The sequence below is a fragment of the Molossus molossus genome, unplaced genomic scaffold (assembly GCF_014108415.1).
Source record: "Molossus molossus isolate mMolMol1 unplaced genomic scaffold, mMolMol1.p scaffold_m16_p_20, whole genome shotgun sequence".
Classification (NCBI taxonomy): Eukaryota; Metazoa; Chordata; class Mammalia; order Chiroptera; family Molossidae; genus Molossus; species Molossus molossus.
In genome coordinates, this window is record NW_023425356.1 from 569351 (window position 1) to 591291 (window position 21941).

At 46.0% G+C, this 21941-nt stretch overlaps 1 protein-coding gene and 4 non-coding genes across 5 annotated transcripts; 3 read left to right on the top strand and 2 right to left on the bottom strand.

Moving 5' to 3' along the window:
- Positions 1–4565: 4565 nt before the first annotated feature.
- On the bottom strand, positions 4566–11418 carry PRSS16 (serine protease 16). The gene is made up of 12 exons (XM_036272341.1): positions 11349–11418; positions 11113–11273; positions 10223–10322; positions 9955–10084; positions 8566–8689; positions 8271–8348; positions 8140–8187; positions 7436–7726; positions 6564–6705; positions 4973–5152; positions 4747–4892; positions 4566–4634 (listed from the first exon to the last, which is right to left on the bottom strand). The coding sequence occupies exons 1-12, from the start codon at positions 11416–11418 to the stop codon at positions 4566–4568; spliced, it is 1539 nt and encodes a 512-aa protein (XP_036128234.1).
- Positions 11419–11861: 443 nt separating this feature from the next.
- TRNAI-AAU lies at positions 11862–11935 on the top strand. Its single transcript has one exon. It is a non-coding gene; the product is annotated as a tRNA-Ile (tRNA).
- A 2160-nt stretch (positions 11936–14095) lies between these two features.
- On the bottom strand, positions 14096–14168 carry TRNAV-AAC. Its single transcript has one exon. It is a non-coding gene; the product is annotated as a tRNA-Val (tRNA).
- Positions 14169–16035: 1867 nt separating this feature from the next.
- TRNAL-UAA lies at positions 16036–16118 on the top strand. Its single transcript has one exon. It is a non-coding gene; the product is annotated as a tRNA-Leu (tRNA).
- A 3041-nt stretch (positions 16119–19159) lies between these two features.
- On the top strand, positions 19160–19232 carry TRNAV-CAC. Its single transcript has one exon. It is a non-coding gene; the product is annotated as a tRNA-Val (tRNA).
- The last annotated feature ends 2709 nt before the right edge of the window (positions 19233–21941 follow it).

A 21941-nucleotide genomic window follows, 5' to 3' on the forward strand; every position in this document is an offset into this window, starting at 1 on the left:
TGATGAAGAAGAATTTCCCTGATGTGTAGCCCATTTTACAGCTCGCATTCAATCAAGCAGAAAGAATGTATTGCATAATTCATGCTTTTATAAAAATTGAAAATTTGTGAACAAAACACACACATCACCACCTAAATGTACCGTTTAACCATTTTCTCCTCTCTCACTTCGGAGAAATCCTTCCCTCGACCCCGGAAAAAAAAAAAAAAAAATAATTCGGGGCACGCTGTCCACGGTCCTGACTCCTAGAAGCGTCGGGCTCCTTCCTTCCAACCCAGCGACCACCGCCTGCTGGAAGTACACCTGGAACTGAGTCGGATGCCAGTTCCTGGAAATGTCCGAGGGGAACAGCTGGCTGTCACGACACCCGGCCTGCGAGGTCCAAACGCCGGATTCCCCGTGTGTCTGTCTCGCACACTTGTCTCAATCCCAAGTAAACCCACCCACGCTGCATTGCAATCCCAACCGGAACTGTTCTGTGCTAAATTGAACTAAAAGTTGAACCCACTGAGGCCGAACTTTTCGGTGCCCAGCTGATTTCTGGCAGCTAGTGGCCGCAGCACTGAAAAAACCTCGGCCACGTGACAGGATCAGGCACAGGTCCCGCGCCTGGGAAGCCCTGGTTGGGCTCAGGTCCTTCCATCACAGAAGCTCAGATCTCAAGATGCGGGTTGGACTCGGGTATTTACACCTGGAAAGCCCCGATTTGAAATCAAGGGTTGGGCTCAGGTCCCCGCACCTGGAATGCCTCTGCCTTGTGTTGAGAGTCGGTCTTAGGTCTATTCCTCCCTCCCTCCCTCCCTTCCTCCCTCCCTCCCTCCCTCCCTCCCTCTTTTCCTTCCTTCCTTCCTTCCTTCCTTCCTTCCTTCCTTCCTTCCTTCCTTCCTTTTTCTATCTATCTATCTATCTATCTATCTATCTATCTATCTTTCTATCTATCTATCTATCCTTCACCCAGCTATCTATTATCTACCTCCTATCTATCTAATCTATCTATCCATCATGAACTGTCTATTACCTATCCATTAATCTATCTATCTATCTAAATTATGGTATGGCACACACCTCAATTTCTTACTGGCCATTTGGTTGTCTTTCATGAAGTGTCTGTTCAAGTCATTTGCACACAGACCAAAAGCAAAAATGCAAACAATAAATCCTATTCAAGAATAATCAGAAAAGCGCTTCATGGTGTGGAGATAAGCAAACATTTTGTAGACAGTAGTACATAACAAGCGCTAAGCATAAAAGAAAAATGGATTGTCTGGACATCATAAAACTTGAATACCCCTTTCATCAAAAGACTCCATTGAGAGAGAGAGAAAACACCATCCACAGACTGAAAGAAGATATTCCTAATACATATATTGCAAAATGTCTTGGATACAGACAGCATAAAGAACTACTAAAGTACAATGGTAAGAGAAAAGGATCCAATTTGTAAACATAATTTGATCAATTTAGAGTTGTTTATATTCTTAGACATCATTTGCACGAAGTGCCAGGGCTGATAAAATGAACCCCTAAAGGCTTAGACATTTATCGAAAAAAATGCCCAGAGCACTCTAAAAACCAGTGTTGTTTCCATCGGGTTTCAAACCGGGGACTTTTCATGTGTTAGGCAAATGTGATAACCACTACATTACAGAAACACTGTGCTCTCATTTGGCCTTACAATATATAGAAGAATTGCATACTCATTTTGTGGGCGCCCCCAAAGCTAATAATTTTGAATGATTTTTCTTTTAGTATATTTTTATTTAGAGTGCATTTGTTTTCCTCACATTTTTATTTGTTAAAATAAAAAAAATAGAAACTCGATGACTCATAATCAAACAAAACTCCAAATTCCTTTTCCTGGGGACTGGATTTTAAGGAATTGAAATCCATCTCCCTCCCTGATCTCAAGGTGCTAGGACCCAACACAGAGCACTGAGATCTCCAACGTCTATTGTTTAAGATAAAATGTCAGCTGTTTTTTTATTGCATTTCCTTGATACCTCATAAGTCATTGCTATTTTCTACTTTCAATATTTCCTTTTTGTCTTTAGATTTCAACAGAGTACATCTAAGTGTAGTACTTTGTGTTTATGTTTCTTTGTGTTTGTTGAATCTGCTGGATGTATAGCTTGACATTTTTAATCAAAATGGAAAAAGTTTTGGGCCATTTCTTTTACAAATATATATATATATATATATATATATATATATATATATATATATATATATCCCTGTATCCTCTTTGTGGTAGTACACTTAATGGTATCCCATAGATCCGTGAAATTCTGTTCCTTTTTCAAATTAGATATATCTGTTGATGTACATTCATGTCCATCAGTCCTTTCTTCTGTTAGCTCCAATATGGTGTGAATATTTCCTTTCTGTCATTACACTTTTCAAGTTCACATTTTTCACTTGTATTTTAATTATTATTTCCATTCCTTTATTGATATTTCTGTTTGATATTTGTCATCATATTCTCCTTCAATTCTTTACATATGATTGTCTTTAGTTGTTTGAAAATATTTATAATAGTTCCTTTAAAATCTTTGTCTTCTTTTAAAATAATTTTTATTTTTCAATTACAATTGACACCCAATATTACATTAGTTTCAGGCATACAACCCAGTGATTAGCCATTTATATAACTTAAGTGATCACCCTGATAAATCTAGTACCCATGTGATACCATACATAGATTTTTACCATATTACTGACTATATTTCTTATGTCACACTTTACATCCCCATGACTATTTTGTAATAATAAATAGTGCTTCTTAATCCCATCACCTTTTCCCTCCAGTCCCCCAAACCCACTCCTCTCTGGCAACTGTCAAAATGTTCTCTGTGTCTATAAGTCTGTTTCTGATTTGTTTTTTCATTTAGTTTGTTCTTTAGATTTTGCATATAAATAAGAGAAATCATATGGTATTTGTCTTTCTCTGTCTGACATAAAATCTTGGTCTTCTAAGTTCAACATCTAAGTCCTCTCAAGGACCGTTTTTATTGTCCTCCCTCTACATGTAAGGATCACACTTTCATGTTTCTTAGCATGTCTCATACTTTTTTGTTAATATTTGATATTTTAGATAATAGATTGTAACTCCTCCAAGTATGTGCACAGGCTTAGTCAGCCAGGGATGTGTGAGTGGCCTGGGTTTCCATCTCTGTGGCACATGCATACAATTAAGTGTGTGAGTGTGTGTGTGTGTGTGGGGGGGGGGTTGCAAAGGAGATTGAGAAAAAAGTGCATCCAGCAAAGCAGGAAAGAGACCAAGAGATGTCAAGAATTGAGGTTAGACCACACTCTTCCATACTCAGCTGACACTGAAGACCCATGTATCAGACCATGGTGGACATGGTGAGTATATAAAGGGAGGCACTGAAACTAGGCTTTAGAAGAAAAAAATGTTACTCCTGAGGAGCTGGAGTCAAGAGAGGCAGGGCATGACTTCCTCTGAGGAGAAAGAGTGTTGTGGCTTCTCTTACCAAACTGGTTTTCCTGACTTGACCTTCCTTGTCCCCTACTTCCCAGCTCTCTGACTTGTGACTTCTTGCTTCTGGTGGCTGCTGCTCACAGTGGGGTACAGCTGAGCCAGGCTAAGAGAACCTTGGTATTGGGTTCATCCTCTCAGAACCTGGGCGTTTCCTCATCAGGAAGGCTTCACCAGAGCCCTAAATCCCTACAGTTGGGAGCTGGAAGTACCAGAGAGTGACATTTGATTGTGGGAAAATTTGGTGAGTGGCAGGTTTAGAAGTAAGACTAAAAGAGAGACAGACAGAGAAGTACAAAAATTAACTGAATGGAAGAGAAATAGAGGAGGGAGGAAGAACATAGGAGAGAGAAACAGAGAGAGCCTCAGGAAGACAGAGAGATTGAGAAGGCAGCGGAGCACGGGGAAATCTGAGAAAGGGAAATAGAGGCAGGGATAGAAAGAGAGAAGGTGACACAGAGACCAAAAATGAGAAATAGAAACAGAGCAGTGGAGATAACCAAGGGCAGAGCAGGCAAGAGAGGAGGAGAGTAGAAAGACATTGACAGAAAAAAACAAAACAGAAACAGACTAAGACACACAGAGAAAGAAATGAAGATATTTGAAGAAACAGGGGGAGACTGAGACAAACAGAAGTGGATAAGATAGAGAGCAAGAGACTGAGGAAGAGGGGCACAGTGAGAGAAGGGTGAGAAGCAGACAGGGCAGAGCCTGAGGTCCAGAGAGACATGCGGAAGATGCTCAGCCTAGGAGCTGAGCAGAATTTCATCCAGAATCTGATTAGCAGGGGGAGGGCACCAGCATGAAGAGTGGCGTTTCCCTGATATTTGACATTAAAATACCAACAATGAGAATACTCATCCACTTATATTTACAGAATTCTTTGTAACAGAGCAGTTTTAGTTAGGAGTGAGGATGGTTGCAGACACAAGTCAGTTATATGCAGAACAGGTGCTGAATCCCAATTCCTGGGAACTTCCTCTTTCTAAATAAGCCACTTTCTCCTGTCCAGTGAACAAATATATCTTGGCCAGAGGTGGCCATTCAGGGAGTGTCCAGGGTGTGGGGCTCAGACCCCACCCCTAACTGGGCTCTTTTTTGCCAGCTTGAGCCAGGTCTGCAGCTGCTGGAATATGCTCTGTAAAGGGGTGGGAGAATTTTGAAAGTCAGACCCCAGCACTAGTGAGGGCAGGACCATGCAAAATATATGCAAATGAAATGTAAATCAGTCAGATCTTTTTCTGCTTTACCTGGCGCGCTAGGAGGAGGCTGGGGGAGTCTGAGGGCCTCTCAGGTGCCATATCCAAGCAGTGAGAGGCACCAGGGATGAGAAGGGCTGATACCGAGACTCCCAAGTCCTTTGTTACACTTAGCACATGCCAGGGGTCTGTATCTCCTGCAGAGAAAGCAGAGAATGGTGTGCTGAGCTGGGGCAAGTTGGAGACTTTGGGGGTCAGGTTCTGATGGCGTGCTCACCATTAATAAACAGCACCTGGGTGGCCCCTGGGGTCTGGCCACCATAGTAGGAGTTTGTCTGGTCCACAGCCTGGGCTATGGATGAAGTTGAAAGCCCAAAAACCTGTTCACACAACTCTAGCTGGGAGGGCAGTGCTGGGAGCTGGGAGAAAGGACATCCAGGGTCCTCACAGGTGACATCTGTGAAGGGAGATATCTATAACTGTGGAGTATAAACCCAACTCTCCAGTCTCCTTCAATAATCATTTACAGAGCTCTCCCCAATAATGACCAATGAGTTCACATTCTATCAGAGAAAAACCTCCCTCACTCCAGACGGTGATAGACGGAATTAAAGGGCTGTGATGGGATTAAACAAATGCTTTCAGTAAAAGGAGGTATGAAGCATGGAGATGCATCTGGTTGAGGGAAAAGAAAATAGAATGTGTTTTTGGATAAGGAAGGAAATAAAAGACATGGGTTTGTTGTTGTTTTGGTAAAGAAAGGAAAATGAAAGTAATTTTGTTCTAAAATAAGATGAAAAAATAAAAATATGAAAAAAGAACAAAAACAAAAAGGTGTATGTAAGTTGCAGGTTTGTATAAGTTGCAGAAAGTTCATGGAGGGATCTTGAGAAAATAATTGTATATATGGTCAAACTAATTAAGATTGGGATGGTAACTAAGTCTGTTGCATTACTTATATGTATGTATGTGAACTCTCACCAGGTCTTTAACCACGGCCATTTTTAAGTCTTTTATTATTATAGGAAGTTATTGTTTTACCCTGATGTTTTGGGGAAAAATGTCCCTATGAATATGTTTCATCTTCAAAGAGATGATAACTTTAAAAACATAACACTGAAGTAAGTAAAGATTTACAGAACTCTAAGGAAAACTGGATCATAAAACTGATAACAAAAATATAAATATCAACACAAATTAATAACATGGTACTAAATGAACTGACAAAGATGACTATGATTTTTATATGAAATATTACTAGGTTTTTTATCTATTTTCCAGGTATAAGAATTTTATTTTTTCCTAAGCTACCCATGACCTACAACAATTTGGTAAATTATAACTTTGTAAGCAGAATGAAAATATTTTTTTCTTTTCTACCTAATCTGTCCAGAATTTCAAGTACTCTTAATTAATCCACAAGTAACCAAATTTAAGATGTTGACTCTTAGAGTCATGTTTCCAATTTAAAGAAAGATTCTTGCACCTAACTGGACTACTCAACCATTGAAGGATTTAAAATTAGTATTTGCAAGGATAACAAGAAAGCAGATATTATGACTATCAGACTGATGTCTATTGGGCTGAAAATTAAAAAAAAATTAAGAATATTTATTTAAAATGTTAGCTATCTGCACTAATAGAAATAAATGCCTTCCTTCTACTGATGTAATTGTTTCCTTCCCTTTCTCATAAATACCCATTGCCTTTGTCTCCTAATTGGAAAACTATTTGGGTTTCTGCCTGAATCAGTGCTTCTCATGTAGGTATTCTTATTGATCTCAAATAAATGCGTGTTGCCTATGACCTATCACTTCAATAGGCTTTTTCAAAGGTTATCAGAGGTGAGGGTTGGGCCAAGCACTCACAGAAGCCGAATTCAGTACATGTCTGGTACAACCACTGGCGGTCACCCACGCCAGACACTTGGGGTTCTGTGACCCTCAGCTGTGCCAATGTTTCTGCTCGGGAAAAGCTTAAACACCTCTGGCCCAGGCTGTGTATGACAACCTAGGGGACAATATACATACATACATACATACATACATACATACTTTCATAACTTTCTTCCCTCCCCCCCCAGCAAGCCAGGGCCTGGAAGCATAGGTCAGATCAAAGGTCAGAAGTCAGCAGAGGGAGTTCCTGAGTTCTCCTGGAAGTCAGGGGTGCCTGGGTCCCTGTGGGTTAGAGGTTAAAGTACTAGATGACTGGGATCTTATTACCTGTGAGACCTTGGGCAAGAGATAATACATTGGACCCCAACTTCTTCATCTGTAAATGGAGATAATAATAGTGCCTATCTCCTGGAACTGCTGTGAGAATTCAATGAAATAATATATGTCAAGCACTTCCTACAGCTCTTGGTGCACACAGTGCTGTAAAAGCAACATCTGGACTGCAACTGTGGATTCCAAAGATGGGGGTTCTGGTCTCCTGGAGAACTCGGTACTCAGGGCTGGCTACATTTTTTTCATTCAGTCTATAAATACTAATTTGACACTTGTTGTGTGCCACTGTTGCAGGCCCTAAGAAAACAAAGCAAGACAGGCAAAGAGATAGCATAGCTGCTAATTTTGCATAGTGTGTGAATATTTCACCCTTCCACGGCCCTATGTCATCCCCGTTTGACAGATGAAGAAAATAAGGCTCAGAAAGGGTTCGCGGCTATCCAAGATCGCACAGCGGAGGTGAGCAGGAGCCCTTGTCTCCTGACCCTGCAGCGGTGCTCAGCGGAGCTCACCTGCACAGCCCGACGCAGTCCGCGATAGGGCACTGGGCTGCTGCCATTGACCCCGCCCTCCAGGAGGAGTCCGCAGAGCTGTCGCACGCTCAGCGGAGCCCCCGCCTGCCCGTCATACTGCACTGTGCCCCCCACCAGAGCCTGCAGCGCCCCCAGCAGTTCCATTCGGTTCTCGGCGCTGTCCAGGGACGCGCACGCGCCCAGCTCAGTCCTCAGCGCCGCCCGCGCCTCCCCTCCTGCGCGCAGCCGCCGCTCCACCTCCGCGAAGGCCGTGGACGCTGCTGCCCGGCACTGCGGGGACGAGAGGCAGAGTCGGCGGAGACCAGGGCCCGGGCCCGGGCTGTGTCTTCCAAGAGCAGCATCTTCCTGGGCTCCCGACTTCCCAAGCCCCTCCTCCCCCCGGGGTCGAACTCGGTTGCCCCAGGCCCGACCCTGGTCCGCACAGCCTCGGGAATGTCCCCCAGGCCCCGCCCCACACCGAGCTTCACCTTCGGATAGGGTCATCTCTGAAGGCCCCGCCCACCCCCGCCCCGCCCCCGTTGAAGCTCTTCCCCTCTGGTGTCCAGACCCAGCCTCAGCTCCAGCCTTCTTAGAATCTAGGGGCTCCCACCTCCCCAGACCCCGCCACCTCCAGGCTGCGCCCTTTCCTTGGCCCCAACTTGAAAGCCTCTCCCCCCCCAGCCCTCGGGCTGGCCCACTCCTACTTCCGGGGAGCCGCCGATCGCCGCGCTCGTGAGGCTCCTGGACACCACCTGTGGTCCGAACGCGGGAGAAGAGGCGCATGAGGTACCCAGACCGTGAGACTGGTCCTCCCGGGCCCCACCCGCGTCCTTACTTCGTTGTACGCGGAGAAATCCAGCACGGCCCGTACCGGGGCCGAGGAGGCGACCGCGGCGAAGAAGAGATGCGGGAACTGGGGAGGAGAAGTTGTCAGGCGGCGCGAGAGCTGGGACCCCTGCCGCGCCCTCCTCGTGCGGCCCTAGGCGAGTCCCTCTCTGCACCGAGCCCTTGTGAAGACAGCTGTGGAAATCCCTTCTGGGGCGCGGGTGTGGGGAAAGGCTGTTCCTATCGCCTGAGATGGGGACCCCGAGTCCACCCACCCCCGGGTCCGCCCAGAGGAGTCCCGGGACCTTGAGCCGCGCCCAGGCGGCCAGGGAGCCGGCATAGGAGCCTCCGAAGCAGATCCAGGGGCTGGAGGAGGAGACGTTGAGGAGGCGGGAAAGCGCGAGGCGGGTGGAGACCACGTCGGCCAGCCTGAGGTCAAGGGGAGGCTGGTCGGTCATCTCAGGAATCGCTGAAGATCCCTTCTCTGTACAGGAAGGGGGGTCTGGCCAGAAGTCAGAACTCTTTACTCATGAAGTATTTCTGAAGATTTCATCCACACATCCATTTCTGGGCCAGGGGAACCTTTGCAAAGCCTCACCCTTCTTTCCTCTATATTAGGTGGGAGAGAAAGAAATCTCAAGACAGTTTAGGCGGAAACCTGACAAATGTAGAAGGGCTGGGGGGACAGTCACAAAGAGTTCTTCAGGAAGAGGAGGGGTCCTAGGCTGGATAGGTTAGAGTATTGGGGGAAGGGGGAGACAATTAGAGAGAAAAAGAGATGTTGGGACTTGTCTAACATCCTCTTTTCTATCCTAAGTGCGTCCTTTCCTCCCTAACCTTTCTGAAACGGGTTGCAGTTAGTGCCATCCTATTGCAGTCAGAAACCACATTAACCTGTGAAAAGATTGGGAGACTGAGTAACACAGAAGCAAAGGGATACAGACAGAAATACAGGAAGAAGGAGACAAGAGTAAGACAAAGGCAAAGAGAGGATTGCAAACAGTTACAGAGAGACACCAAGTAGGAGAGACTGAGACAAGTGTGTGAACAACAGAACAGGTGAGGGGAAGAGCAGTGGGGTTGTTAATAGGAATAGAATGCCCAAGGGAGGTGAGGGAGGGGGCCGTGCAATATGTGGGGGAGCCCACTCCCTGTAGGGTGGGGGTTAGAGGCTCAAGGCAGCAATGTGCCTGTATGTCTGGAGAATGGCAAGGATGTCAGTGCAGCTGGAGCCCAGTGAGTGTGAGAAGGTGGAGGTAGAGAGTTAACTGAGTGCCAGAGCCAGTCAAACCTTGTGGCTACTGTAAAGATTTGACTTTCCTGTGAGTGAGATGAGAGATGTGAGGGATTTGAGGTGGGAAGAATGGTGATCTGCTCTATTGATCACTCTGATTTCATTTGGAGAATAGACTGAAGAGGTCAAGGGCAGAAATGGTGACCAGAGAGAAGGCTGTGTCATCAGGTAAGAGACCAGGTCATGTGGACCAGTAGCCACACAACAGGGCGAGAGAAGAAGACAGTGTAGGAGAGAGATAGGGAGGGACAGAGACCCATAGGTGGAGAGAGAAAGAATAAGACACAGAAATTCAGAAGAAAACATGAACTAAAGGCTCAAGGTCATCTTCTAGCAGTGGAGGATAGAGGCACAGACATGTCCAGTCCCATGACCCCAAACTCTCCCTACCCCTGCTTACGCATGGCGGCTAGACAAGAAGCGAAGTTGGGCCATATTCAAGCCCCCAGCAGGTATACTCAGGCCATAAAATCTGTGTTCAAGGCCTATCACCAGGGCCCCCAAGGCTGGGGCCAGGGCTGCAGGGTGCCCTGTGAAGAGTATGGAATGGGGGTGTGAGGTGGCTGTAAGACCTTGAAGCCCTCAGGTGTCACAGTACTGCAGTACACAGCTCCCTTTCCCGGCCCCCACCAGCTTCCCAGCTATGTCTTCCCACCTTTGCTTCTTACCTCTCATCACTGAGCCTGGCCCAAGGCTGCCCTCACCTCCCAGATGCAGAAATATGGGTCCACCTTGGCTTACCCAATGCTGGTCATTTATCCAGTACCGCTAAGAGGTGGAATGAGGAAGAAGAAATAGGATTGTGAGTGTTCTGACCTATTCTTTATTCCCTGTTCTTCCCACTGTGTCTCCCTGAGGGATCTTTCCTTATATACTTAGTAGTATCTGAAATAGGCTTGTTTATTTATGTGTTCATTTTCCTCCTGTTGTCTCCTCACCTAGAATGTAAAATCTACAAGAGAAGATATTTCTGTCAACTTTTTCTCTCTTATATCTCAGGGTCAAGGGTAGTCATGAGTACATGGTAGGCACCTGCTATATGTTGAAATAATAATTGTAGAATAAGTAATAAGTGCAGGTGGATTTAGGAATTGCACCTAGGTGAGATGACCTTTGGAGAGTTGGTGTAAAAAACGATAAGTTTTTTTATTTATTCAGTACATATCTGTTGTGAGCCAGGGCTGGTTCCAAAGCCAGTCCAAATCTCTGCTACACATTGAGACCTGGTGGTGGGTTTAGTGTTTAATCTGAAGGATAGGGGAAAGTGGACTGAGGGGCAGTGACAGACACAGAGAGAGAGGTGAAGGACAGGACCTGAGGGCAAAAAAAGTAGGAGGTTAAGGAAAGAGATACGGGAATAGGGGACAGAGGGCACATCTAAGACACGGAAGGGTTGGGTTAAAGGCCATAAGGTATACTGACAGCAACAGTGAGACTGCGGGGCAGAGATGTGGGAAGACAGAGGTGTGGAGATGGGAAGAACACAGAGGCTGAGGGACAGAGTGGAGAGGTGAAGAGAGGGCATGGTAGGCAGTGGATCCCCCTCTCCTGGCCTCACCTGTAGGAAGGACCTCCTGTCAGATACGTTGAAGGGGTCCAGAGACTGCTCCAGCCAACCCTCTTTAGGGAGCGTTGCAACCCCCAGGTCCAGACTCAGGCTCAGGACAGAGCTCTCCTGAAACCGCTGAATGTGCTCACCGAGGTGCCTAAGAAGAGAAGCTGTAGGACACAGAGGGGACAGAGTTAAGCCAGGCCCCCTTAGAAACCCCATCCTGACCCTCGGGCTCCTCCTACCTGGAGCTGAGGAGCCCCAGAGGGAAACCAGGAGCAGAGGGCCCAGCCACAGGGCAGGGCCCACGGTCATGCTGTCCAGTCCTCTGTGAGAGGGCTCTAGAGATCTTCATATTGTCCCCAGGGCTGGCCTTGAGATTTGTAGCCTTTTGTCAGGAGCTCAGGTTTCTTCAGACGCTTCTCTCAGGATAGGTCAAGCGTCCGTAGGAGCCACTAACGCGAGGCAGGGACGCCAGGGTCCGTGTCTAGAGGCCTGATGATGCAGCACCTGGACATCTAATTTCTTCTCTCTGCTCCTGACTTTCTCCCCTTCTCATCACCCTGATCTCCCTTCCTCTGTCCCTCAGTCTCCTCTTACTGCACTTTAGTTTCTTTTCCCTGTCCTTTAGTATCTTAAAAGAAACTAAACAAAAAGGTCTTCTTTGGAAAGGGAAGGGGGTTATCCTTTAATTCTGAACACATGAGAAGGTCAACAACCATTTTACTTCCTTAAATAAGGGATAGCTTCCTGCCAGTGGCCGGTTAGCTCAGTTGGTTAGAGCGTGGTGCTAATAACGCCAAGGTCGCGGGTTCGATCCCCGTACGGGCCAGGAGACGTGTGTTTTCTGTTTGAGAAACTTAATTTTGCTGCAGTTATTCAACGTTGCTGTTGCTGCAGTCACTTCACACCTGGGAAATATCCTCTCCGATGTAAAATTAGGATTACATGTTGACTTCATTTCTTAATCCTCAGCAGTGACACCTACCTTCTTTGTCCCCTTCTTCAAAGGAAGGAAAGAAGAAGAAACCAGACGTGTGGAAAAAGTGGCATAAAGCCTTCAAATAGAAATTTTACTAAAGATAATGAGGGTACCAGAGAAAGGGCGGCCCCGGAGGTGAGATGTGTGTCTGGTGGCCTGACGGTCTGAACGCCAAGCTTCCTTGTCCCGCATCCCCGTGTGTGTCGTCTAGTGCTTCATCTACCTGGCCGTCTCCGCATCCTCTCCGCGCCTTTTCGACACTGTTGGAAATAGATACGTTTTATAGTTAAAACAATCACAATTAGACAGAATGCATATTTTTTCTTTTCTTTTCCTTTCTTTCTTTCTTTTTTTTTCATTTTCATTTCTTTCTTTCTTTCTTTTTTTAAATTATCAGCAGTCTTCCACCAGAATTTCTGTCCAAAGGGACAGATTTTTTCCTCTCTCCTTTTTTTCTGGATCTTCAGGGCCAAGGACAGTTTACAACACAAAGTAGACATTCAGCAAATATTTGTAAAGCAAATCAGAGTGTGTTTTAAAAAGTTAAGATTTTTAAAAATCTGATTAACACACCAAAGCCTACCAAAGTCACCATTTATGACAAAATGATATCATAAATGTGGCTTGTAAAGGCTACACTACTATATAGAATCCACAAGAATTTCGAAAGTGAAAAATTACTGATGAATATAATCCCAGCAAAAAAAAAAAGAAAAAGAAAAAGAAAAAGAAAGAAAAGAAATTTGGATGTTTCAGATTTGACAAAGGGGCATTTTCAGAGGGTGATGAAATCCAAGTCAAACCTCATTTAAGCAGAGAGTAATGTTGGTAAGGCACAGTACCTTCCAGAGAGCTGGTGGCTGATGTTTTGGAGGGGGGCAGTGTGCTTAGGGAATCCAGGGCTTTTGGAGACCCAGTGGTTGACAGAACCCGGGTGTTTGGGAGAGATGCTGTTGTTTGGCACTCAGAGGCTGTTTACTGAACTGAGCTAGTCGGGCCCTGGCTGTCTGTCAGGAGGCAAGGTTTGACAGTGATTGGTTGTCTTCCCAATGTATGTTCACAAGACAGTTATCAATTATAGATGGGTTTTTAATGTGTTCTTGTGGCTAATTGTTAGGGTTACAGAACAATCAATCTTTTCCAAGTTTGTGATTAGTTTATGTTCTCAACATTTTACTTTAGCCTAAAAGCAAAATCAATCTTTCTTTTTCCTCCCTCCCTCCCTCCCTCCCTCTCTCCCTTTTTTTTCTCTCTCTCTCAATATCCAAGTAATGTATATTAAAAATATCAGTTTTATCTTGGCGCCTCTCAGTCCATCTTAGATATTTTCAATTCAGTGATGGGATGAATAGCAGAGATGGAGTTAAGAGCAGGGTGAGGGATGGGTCATGATCGTGGGATGAGTGATGGCAGAGTTGGGGTAAGACACTGGAATGTATGCAGTACAGACATGAGTAATAAAAAAGATGCTTTTCATTTTGATCTTCGTGCATCAGTTCAGCCAGAAGTAATTAGTTACGTATGGTGGGCCCTATTTAAAAACTTAAATAATATAGAGTCTCTTCAGTGGTTAAAACTTAACGTCTCGTTTTACTGGAATGAAGACCAAAGTCCTTAAACAATGGCCTCACGAGGCTCCATATACTCTGTCCCCTCCACGCTGCTACCTCCACCCACTAGGCTCATCCTGTGCAGTATTCTTGACCCCCGTGCACACATCAACCACACTGCTGTGTTGGGGCTGTTCACTCTCTGTCCTGCCTGCCCAGGGCGGATGGGGACCGCCCCCTGAGGACGGCCATCGCAGCCAGGCACGGCGTCTGCTCTACCCGGATGGACAGGGTACAAGGCTACCTGTTGGGCGGGTAAGGTCTTGTTATACAGTTCTTAAAATTTAAACTCGGGGACTGCAAAGGGGGGTGGATATTTCAGACTTGGTGGAAATGTAAACAGATTGAAATAGAAATTCTCTGGAACAAAACTCAGAACTTATATGAAAAGGTAACAGATTGTTCCCGCCCGGTTTCGAACCGGGGACCTTTCGCGTGTTAGGCGAACGTGATAACCACTACACTACGGAAACGGCCGTGCCCACACGTTACATTTAGAAAGAAGTTATAATTCACCTTGACTTTATCCTCTCAGCCTTTTGTCTGTTTTTGTTCAGACTCTGTTTTCCCTCCACTCTCAGATCCTTGGGGTCCCCGCTGTCTGAGTCGATCACCCGGCGCGTGCTGAGACCGAATGAGCACCGGGCTGGGGAACTCGGGCGCCCGGGAAATTTCATTTCAAGAAATGTCTTGGTATGTTCTGAGCTCATTTTCCTGCTCCCCATCTCCCCAATTGTAATCACCCTTTAGGAGCTGGACCGAGCTCAAAGGGCAAAGGCAGAAGGCCTGGGGCGGAGGGAGACTGGAACCAGGTCTGCCCGCGAGGTCGGGCCGGGGCTGCGAGTCGGTCTACGCGCCTCACACTCTTCTGTTCTGTTCCGTGTCTCGTGTCACTGCTCGGGACGTGTGCACGCGTGTCTTACGTCCCGTAAGGTCTCACAGCAGGAAGGTGACCTTTGTGGTTCACCTGACTCTTCTCGGTTCAACACCTCATTTTCATTGTCCCAAGTCACCGTCCTTCCTGAAGACCGAAGCCGCCTGCCTTCCACTAGTTTCTAAGGCTGCCCCTCCGCCCTCCCCGAAGGCTCTGAGTGGAGAAAAGGCGCTTTCCCCAGTCTCCATGAGAATCTAGTGACCTCTGAAGGTCACAGACTGGCTCCCTCGGAGACAGCTGGACATGACCTAGTGCATATATTGGGGCAGTGGGAAGGTAGGTGCCTCCTCAGCAGTCTCTAGCCCACATTTTGTTTGTTTGTTTTGTTTTCAGATTAGATCAGCAAGATAAACGGCTGTTCCCTTGACGTCTACGTGCGTTAACTTTTCTTAGCAATCCTGTTTCACGTTAATTCTAAAGAAATTATTGAAAAGCCCTGCCCCATTCTGGTGGCTGCCCTAAAGGAGGGAAGGGATCCCCAAGCTGATTATAATGACAAGTGTGTACCTAGGGACTTAATTACAGTGAGGTTGCTGCGTGGAATGACAGCTATGAAAGTCACAGAGATTGCTCATAGAATAAATAGGGGCATCCCCTCCAGCGTTGACGGTCGGAAAATACTTGCTGGGGGAGGTGATGTGACTTGAACGTGAGGTGGAGGACCGGCCGCAGAATGGAGAGCGGATGCCTATGCTGGGGCGGAGCTGCACCCGCGCGGGAGCGGGTCTGAGAGCTGCCATTCTGGGTGTGAACCAGAGCTAGTCTTCCTCCCTTCCTCTTCCTCGTGAAAATTCATCCCACTGAGAGTAGTAAGTAAAATGACGTGTGCCGGGGCAGGGGGCTCAGGGAGACCCTCCACAGCAGGAATTTAGATGTAACTTGAACGTAATGGGTGGGGAAGAATCGACTGTTCCAAGACGCACAGGACAACTTCCGTCTCCATCCAAAGACCTTGTGGCTTCAGTGTAAATGAATAAAAAGGGCTAATATCTTGTGACGGATTTTTCAAGCTTCCTACAGTTTGAAAGAAGTCCACAGGGATCACACACATGAACTTTTACTATTGGAGCTTGGTCCTCAGCTTTCCTCGCTGAGCACTTCTGCTCGAAAAGACAATGTTCCCCGACAATCTTTCCCGTGCCTGAGGTGAGCCAATTACTCCAGAGCAGTTTCCCAGAGCCTCAGCTTTTGTGGGGAGTGGGTACGTATCACCGAAGGGCCATCTTTCCAGTGCAGGTTGGGTTTACTTCCATTTGACCCCCTGGGGGGAGGTGCAGGGCGCCGAATGTTCTTCTCTGCTGCCTAAGGAGTAAACGGTTTCACCAGTTTTTTAATAATCTTTCAGGTGTTAGCAAGTTTTCGTAGTCATAACTTGGTAATATTAAACACAAAGGTGTGTTCCCGTCACCGGGATGGCCGAGTGGTTAAGGCGTTGGACTTAAGATCCAATGGATACGTATCCGCGTGGGTTCGAACCCCACTCCCGGTAGCTTAGCCCAAGCAGGCATTTTTACATGAAAATAATTCCTTGTACAAAGTTATAAACTAGGCTAGTCTATAGTTGGGTCTTAATTTAGTTATTACAATCTGACTGTCTATAATTGATGGGTTTAAATAATTGACATGTAAGGTAATTACTGACATAATTATATTAAACAGTAAGTTGCCTTATATGTCTTCCTGTTGTTCTTTGTTTCTTTTTAATCTTCCTGTCTGAAATATACGAGCATTTTTTCATGATTTGATTTGATTTTATCTCCACTATTGCCTTATCATTTATGTTTTTTAAAACAGTCTTTAGTGCTTGCCCTAGGATTTTTTTAAAACTTTGCACAGTGACAGAATTGTAGCCAATGAGGTTTATCCCTAGGATTTTAAAATATACAGCTACAAGTAACCAGTCTCTCTTCAAATAATACGCTGTTCCTGTGTAGTATGAGAAGTTTTCTCCCTTCTATATTTTGTTATTGTTGTCACATTTTGCTTTCATGTACACTATAACTGTACAGCATGTTTCCACTACTTTTGTTTTATGCAATTACTTTTCGAGTGATTAAAACTGGGAAAATTTCTTATTTGTACCTATATTTCCTATTGCAGGTCTGCTGGTAGTACATTCTTCACTTTAGTTTAGTTTTTTGTCTAAAAGTATCTCTTTTTTTCATTTTTGGAAAATATTTTTTGTTTGGTAAAGAATTGTAGGTTACACAGTGTTGTTTTCTTTAAATTGGTCTCAGCATTTTAAAATGTCATTCCATTGTCTTCTGGTGTACCTAACTTCTGATGAGAAGTCTTCTGTTCTCTTTATCTTTTTTCAGCTACATGTAATATGTATTGTGTTCTTTGGCTGCCCTCTATATTCTCTCTCTCTCTCTCTCTTTTTTTTTCTCTCTTGTTATCAGCAGTTTGAATGTGATGTAAATAGGGTCTCCCCGCTCCTGTATGTCTTGCTTGGGGTTCTCTGACCTATTTGGAGCCATGGTATGATGTATTTCATTACTTTGGGAAATTTCTCAGCTACTGCATCTTAAAATATTTTTTTCTGTTCTTTTGTCTTTCTTCATCTTCTGGAATTCCAATTACAAATATATTAGACCATTTAACATGAATCCATAACTCTTCAATGCTTTCTTTTTTTATTCTTTTTTTTTTTTTTCTTGGTGTTTCAGCTTGGGTACCTTTAATGACCTACTTTCAAGTTCGTCACTTCTTTCCTCAGCTCTATCAAGTTGAATAGCCTATTAAAGGTATTCTTTATTTCTGTTACTATATGTGTGTTTTTTTAGTTTTTAGCATATTCATTTGACTTTTATTTTTCAACAAGCTACTGAAATTTCTCATTTGTTTATGTATGTGATCCATCTTTTCCACTGGAGCCTTTAACATAGCAATCACAACTATTTCAGATTTAGTTTCTGATAGTTCCAGCATGTGGGACATATCTGAATTTCATTCTATTGATTGTTATGTCTCTTGACAATGAATTGTTTTTTTCTCACCTCATAATTTTTCTTTAGCTGCCAGACATAGTTGTAGGACTGTAGAGGTGGGATAAATAGCATTTGTGCCTGGAAGGGCATGTCCCTTTCTCTAGTCTACTAATATGTGAGGTTGAGTCAATTTAAGCAGGAGTTGGGATATTTTGGGGCTTTATTGTTGCACTTTTTTTCAGTACATAACTGGCTTCAAATTCTTCTGGAATCACTTTGGGTTTAGGTTGGGGTTTGGTTTGTTGGAGTGCTTTCTCAAAGTTTTTGCTCTACTGGGCTTCAGGCCTTCTCTGCATGTGTTTCAGAGAGGGCATCTTTCCATGGTCTGTTGTCTCTCCCCAGGGTAGACCTGTTGCTTGGGTTTGGTACTCATGCAGTGGGGTTGTGCCAAGGTCTTCTGTTTTAATCCAGTCTTGGTCTTGGTGCATTTACCCAGAGGTCCTGGGTCTCCGAGATGGGGCTTTCCTAGTCATTCTGTCCTTCCCAAGGAGTTGACATTTGCTAATATTCTGGGCCCAATACAGTTTTCTGACACTCCCCTAGGGCAGACATTTTTATTCTTTTATACTTTCTCCAGTTGCCATGAGTCTCCTGTTTCCCTGATGTAACACTATTTGCTGTCATTCCCTTAGTGTTAAGTCCTCTTTTCTTTAGGGGCCTACTCTGCCCTTTGTCAGCTTGGCCTCTTGCCTCTAGATACTTGTTTATACAGTATACCAAGGAAGTACTGATATTTCAATTTCATTTTGTTGAGCCACCCTAACTTTGGGTCCATATATTAATCATTTTTCAATTATCATATATATACACATATGTATATTTTAAAATTACTTATTGATTTTTACAAAGGGAGCGGGAGGAAGAGAGAGATGGATTTGTTGTTACACTTATTTATGCATTCATTGGTTGCTTCTTGTATGTGCTCTGAGCAGGAATCAAACCTGAAACCTTGGTATATCAGGACTATACTCTAGCCAACTAACTAGCCCACCAGGGTCTAATTATAATTTTTAATTAATGAAATTTAGAGCTGTTTCCAGGCCCTTGAGTTAAAACACTGAATCAGGTATCTCTGCCTGGTAAGACCAGGTCAATGAATTTGGTTTGATTCATTCCCTTTCAAACTTGACAGGTTTCTTTTAGTATAAGGTGGTAAAATCATGCAATTCTTTTAATGTGTATTTCACTTCCTCGTGGGTCACACTTTGTCCTTGACCCCTGGGTCACTTATACTGTGCTGTGGGTAGATTAAAGCTCCATAAAAGGGGGGGTGGGGATACCATTACTTCACACACAAATTCTCCAGGATGCTTTCTTAGCTTTCTATGCCTGGAATTGTGTAAGAGCCCTGGGTGAAGCCTTTGCTTGCTTATAAGTTTTTGTCTTTACAAATTTATTATTATTATTATTATTAAAGAAATTTAAACAAGGAAGAAAAATGCACCACAACAATGTACATTCTCTGTACAGGCCTGTGGCAAAGCCAGGCCACACAGTCTCCTCTATTCTAGGAGGGAGGGGGCAGTACTGCTCAGCAGTTGTTTCCGTAGTGTAGTGGTTATCACGTTCGCCTCACACGCGAAAGGTCCCCGGTTCGAAACCGGGCGGAAACAGGCTTTTTCTGAAATGAAAATTTAGTCGCTGAATTTAACCTAAGCCATCTGAAACTGTGTAAGTGAAAACTAACATAAAACAATTGGTATACATGCTCTACTTTCTTACTTGAGATTGAAAGAAATTGGGTATTCATTGTTCCATTTCCAAAAATTGGTTAAATACTCATTTATTGTAGGTATGGTGAATGTTCTAGTGGTGATGAGAAAACGAGAGAGCCAAGGAACTAACAAAAAACTAGAATGGTAATTCATGGAAAACAGTGAACTTCTGTCACTTGTTTCATATGACAAATAAATAGCGAGGCCAAGTACCGAATCCGACAATCCCATTCAGCTTGTTCTGATTGATGTCTGCTTTCAGACTCTACTGCTCTCTACAATTTATTGGTGGTACAGAATGAGAATTCTGCACTCTACCATTCCAAAGACAGAATTTAAGGTATTCTTTTGAGGCCCCACTGGGAGTAATTTTTTCATGCAATCTTTTAAATAGACCAATCCTTCCACAACAGCTTTTTTCTGCAAAATACTCCGTCATCTCCTGACCTCAGAATCCTCATTTCCTAGCTGGTATCAAGGTTCATAATTTTCTCTATCATTTATTTTAGAAAACATGTACTTTATCGAGCTGTCTTCGACATTGATGGTGATACTGTTCTTGTTTCGAGAGAGGGCTGTGAACGCAAAGCGGCCCCCATACGCCAAAAAAGCCGAGAGACCGAAGCACGAGGCAGACGAGCCCACTGGTCGGCTGCTGAGTTTACCAGGAGACAGCGCAGAATCGCGGGGCTCAGGGACTTCGGCGTCCACCCAGCCAGGCGGTTTCACGGCGGAAGCCGCGGGTCTGCACGCCGGACACGAACGTGCGTGATCAGAGGGGCCGACGCCGGGGCTGCGGCGAGCTTCCCGGCCACTCGTCCAGGCGCCGCTCGGGAGAACTAACTGCACCCTCGTGTGCGTCCCCGGACCCGGGGGCCAGACGGAGATTAGCGTCACGGCCGAGTCACTGGGCTCCGCTAAACTCTCCCAAATCACGGAAAGCAAGGGAGGATTCCAACCCAGGATACCCCGTTTACACGGAGGTGGACGTTACACGCCCCATAACGGACGCTTTCCATGGCACATAGTGTAGCTGGCTACGATCGCCCAGCACTTACACAGCTGGGGGTAGCGGGTCCATTAAATTCCGACGCAACAAAAGGTGGGAAAGCAGAGGAGAAAAGGGAGCGTTGTGAGGTCCCACAGAGAAAAGGGAGAAGAGGTGATGCAGGCATGAGTGCTTCGGACCCTCCCAGGTGGACACTCTCTGCAGGTGGTCAGGCTCGACTGGGAGGGGCACTTCCTCTGCGATCCCGGAGTTTCTCCCGGTTCACTACGGCCCTGACTCTGGACGCCGGTGGTCCTGGGTTTGGGGGTCCTGGTTCTTGGGAACCGGAAGGGGTCGCAGCTCCGGGACGCCACCCGCACGGTCTTCCGGCCCCGCGGACCCGGCCGGCGCTCGGGCGCCACCAAGTGTCGGACGCCCGGAACTGCAGCTCGGGACGCGCGACTCAGCTGCGGGGTCCTCTCGGTCAGTCTGAGAAAATCTGCGTGTTCCCGGGGGCGCGTTCACCCGTGCCGGCACCTTGGATTACTCTGGCCTTTTCTATGTAGAAAAAGAAAACAATTTCTTAACCCTTTCAAAAGAGAGACTTTAGTCGACAACGCCATTAGGAAGGCTAAGTGCAGGGCTCGCGAGCGGTCGGCCTGTTGGCTCAACCAGCTGGGGCGTAGCGTTAATAACGCCGAGGTCCCCGGTTCGGGGCCCGCACGGACCTACTTTCCCTTTTTTCCATTTCCCGTCCTCGTGCACATCGGATTACACACACATTCTTCCTGTCACCACCGCGGGGCGATTAGGTTTGTCAGTATGTCTACGTTTTTGTCTGAGAAATAACGGGGGGAGTTGGGAGGAGAGGGTTCAGAGAAGCCTGGCCGAGGCGGGGCCGGCGCGTCCAGGGGCGGGAACAGGGGACCGGAGGACTCCTCGCACCCCTGCACAAAGCCTGACGACCGTGGGACGGGACTCGAGACCGCTTCCCTCGCGGGCCGGTGCCTCGCGCTGAGGCTCGCGGTTTCCAGCCGGCAGCGCCCGGAGGCGGGTCTGGCGTCTTTTCCAGGCCCCAGCGCGGAGCCGCGCAGTGAGGTTGGGCGGTTCCCCGGGGGTCGGCGATCCGGGCCACAGAGGTGCGCGGAGCGGACAGGAGGCACGGGGCTCTCTCCGCCCGCGGTCCCTCGGGCCCCCCGCGTAATCGTCGTCCTTGTTTTGTGGACCGGCTTGGGGTCACTATGGAAACGACACTGACGGCATTCAATACACACTGATGTGTGTGGTCGTGTCCCAGCCAGGGACTTGTGTGCGCTCAGCATACCCACTCGGAGGCAGCGCCCGGGAAAGATCAGAACATTTGTAAAGTTTTGTAGTACTCCATCGTACATTAAGGGGTGTACTTACCGAGTTCACGTACGGAAGGGCCCGACCGGCCAGGACACCAGGGCCTTGTGCCCGGAGCAGCTGCGTGGACGTCTTTTCTGGGACGCTTTTGGTGGTTTCCACTGCACGTGCTCTCAGGGAAGCTTGGAAATAAAATAACTGGATAGATGACTAAAGATTTTAAATGGCTGTAATTAATTTATTACCCATAATTTCCAAGACTGAAAGAGCTC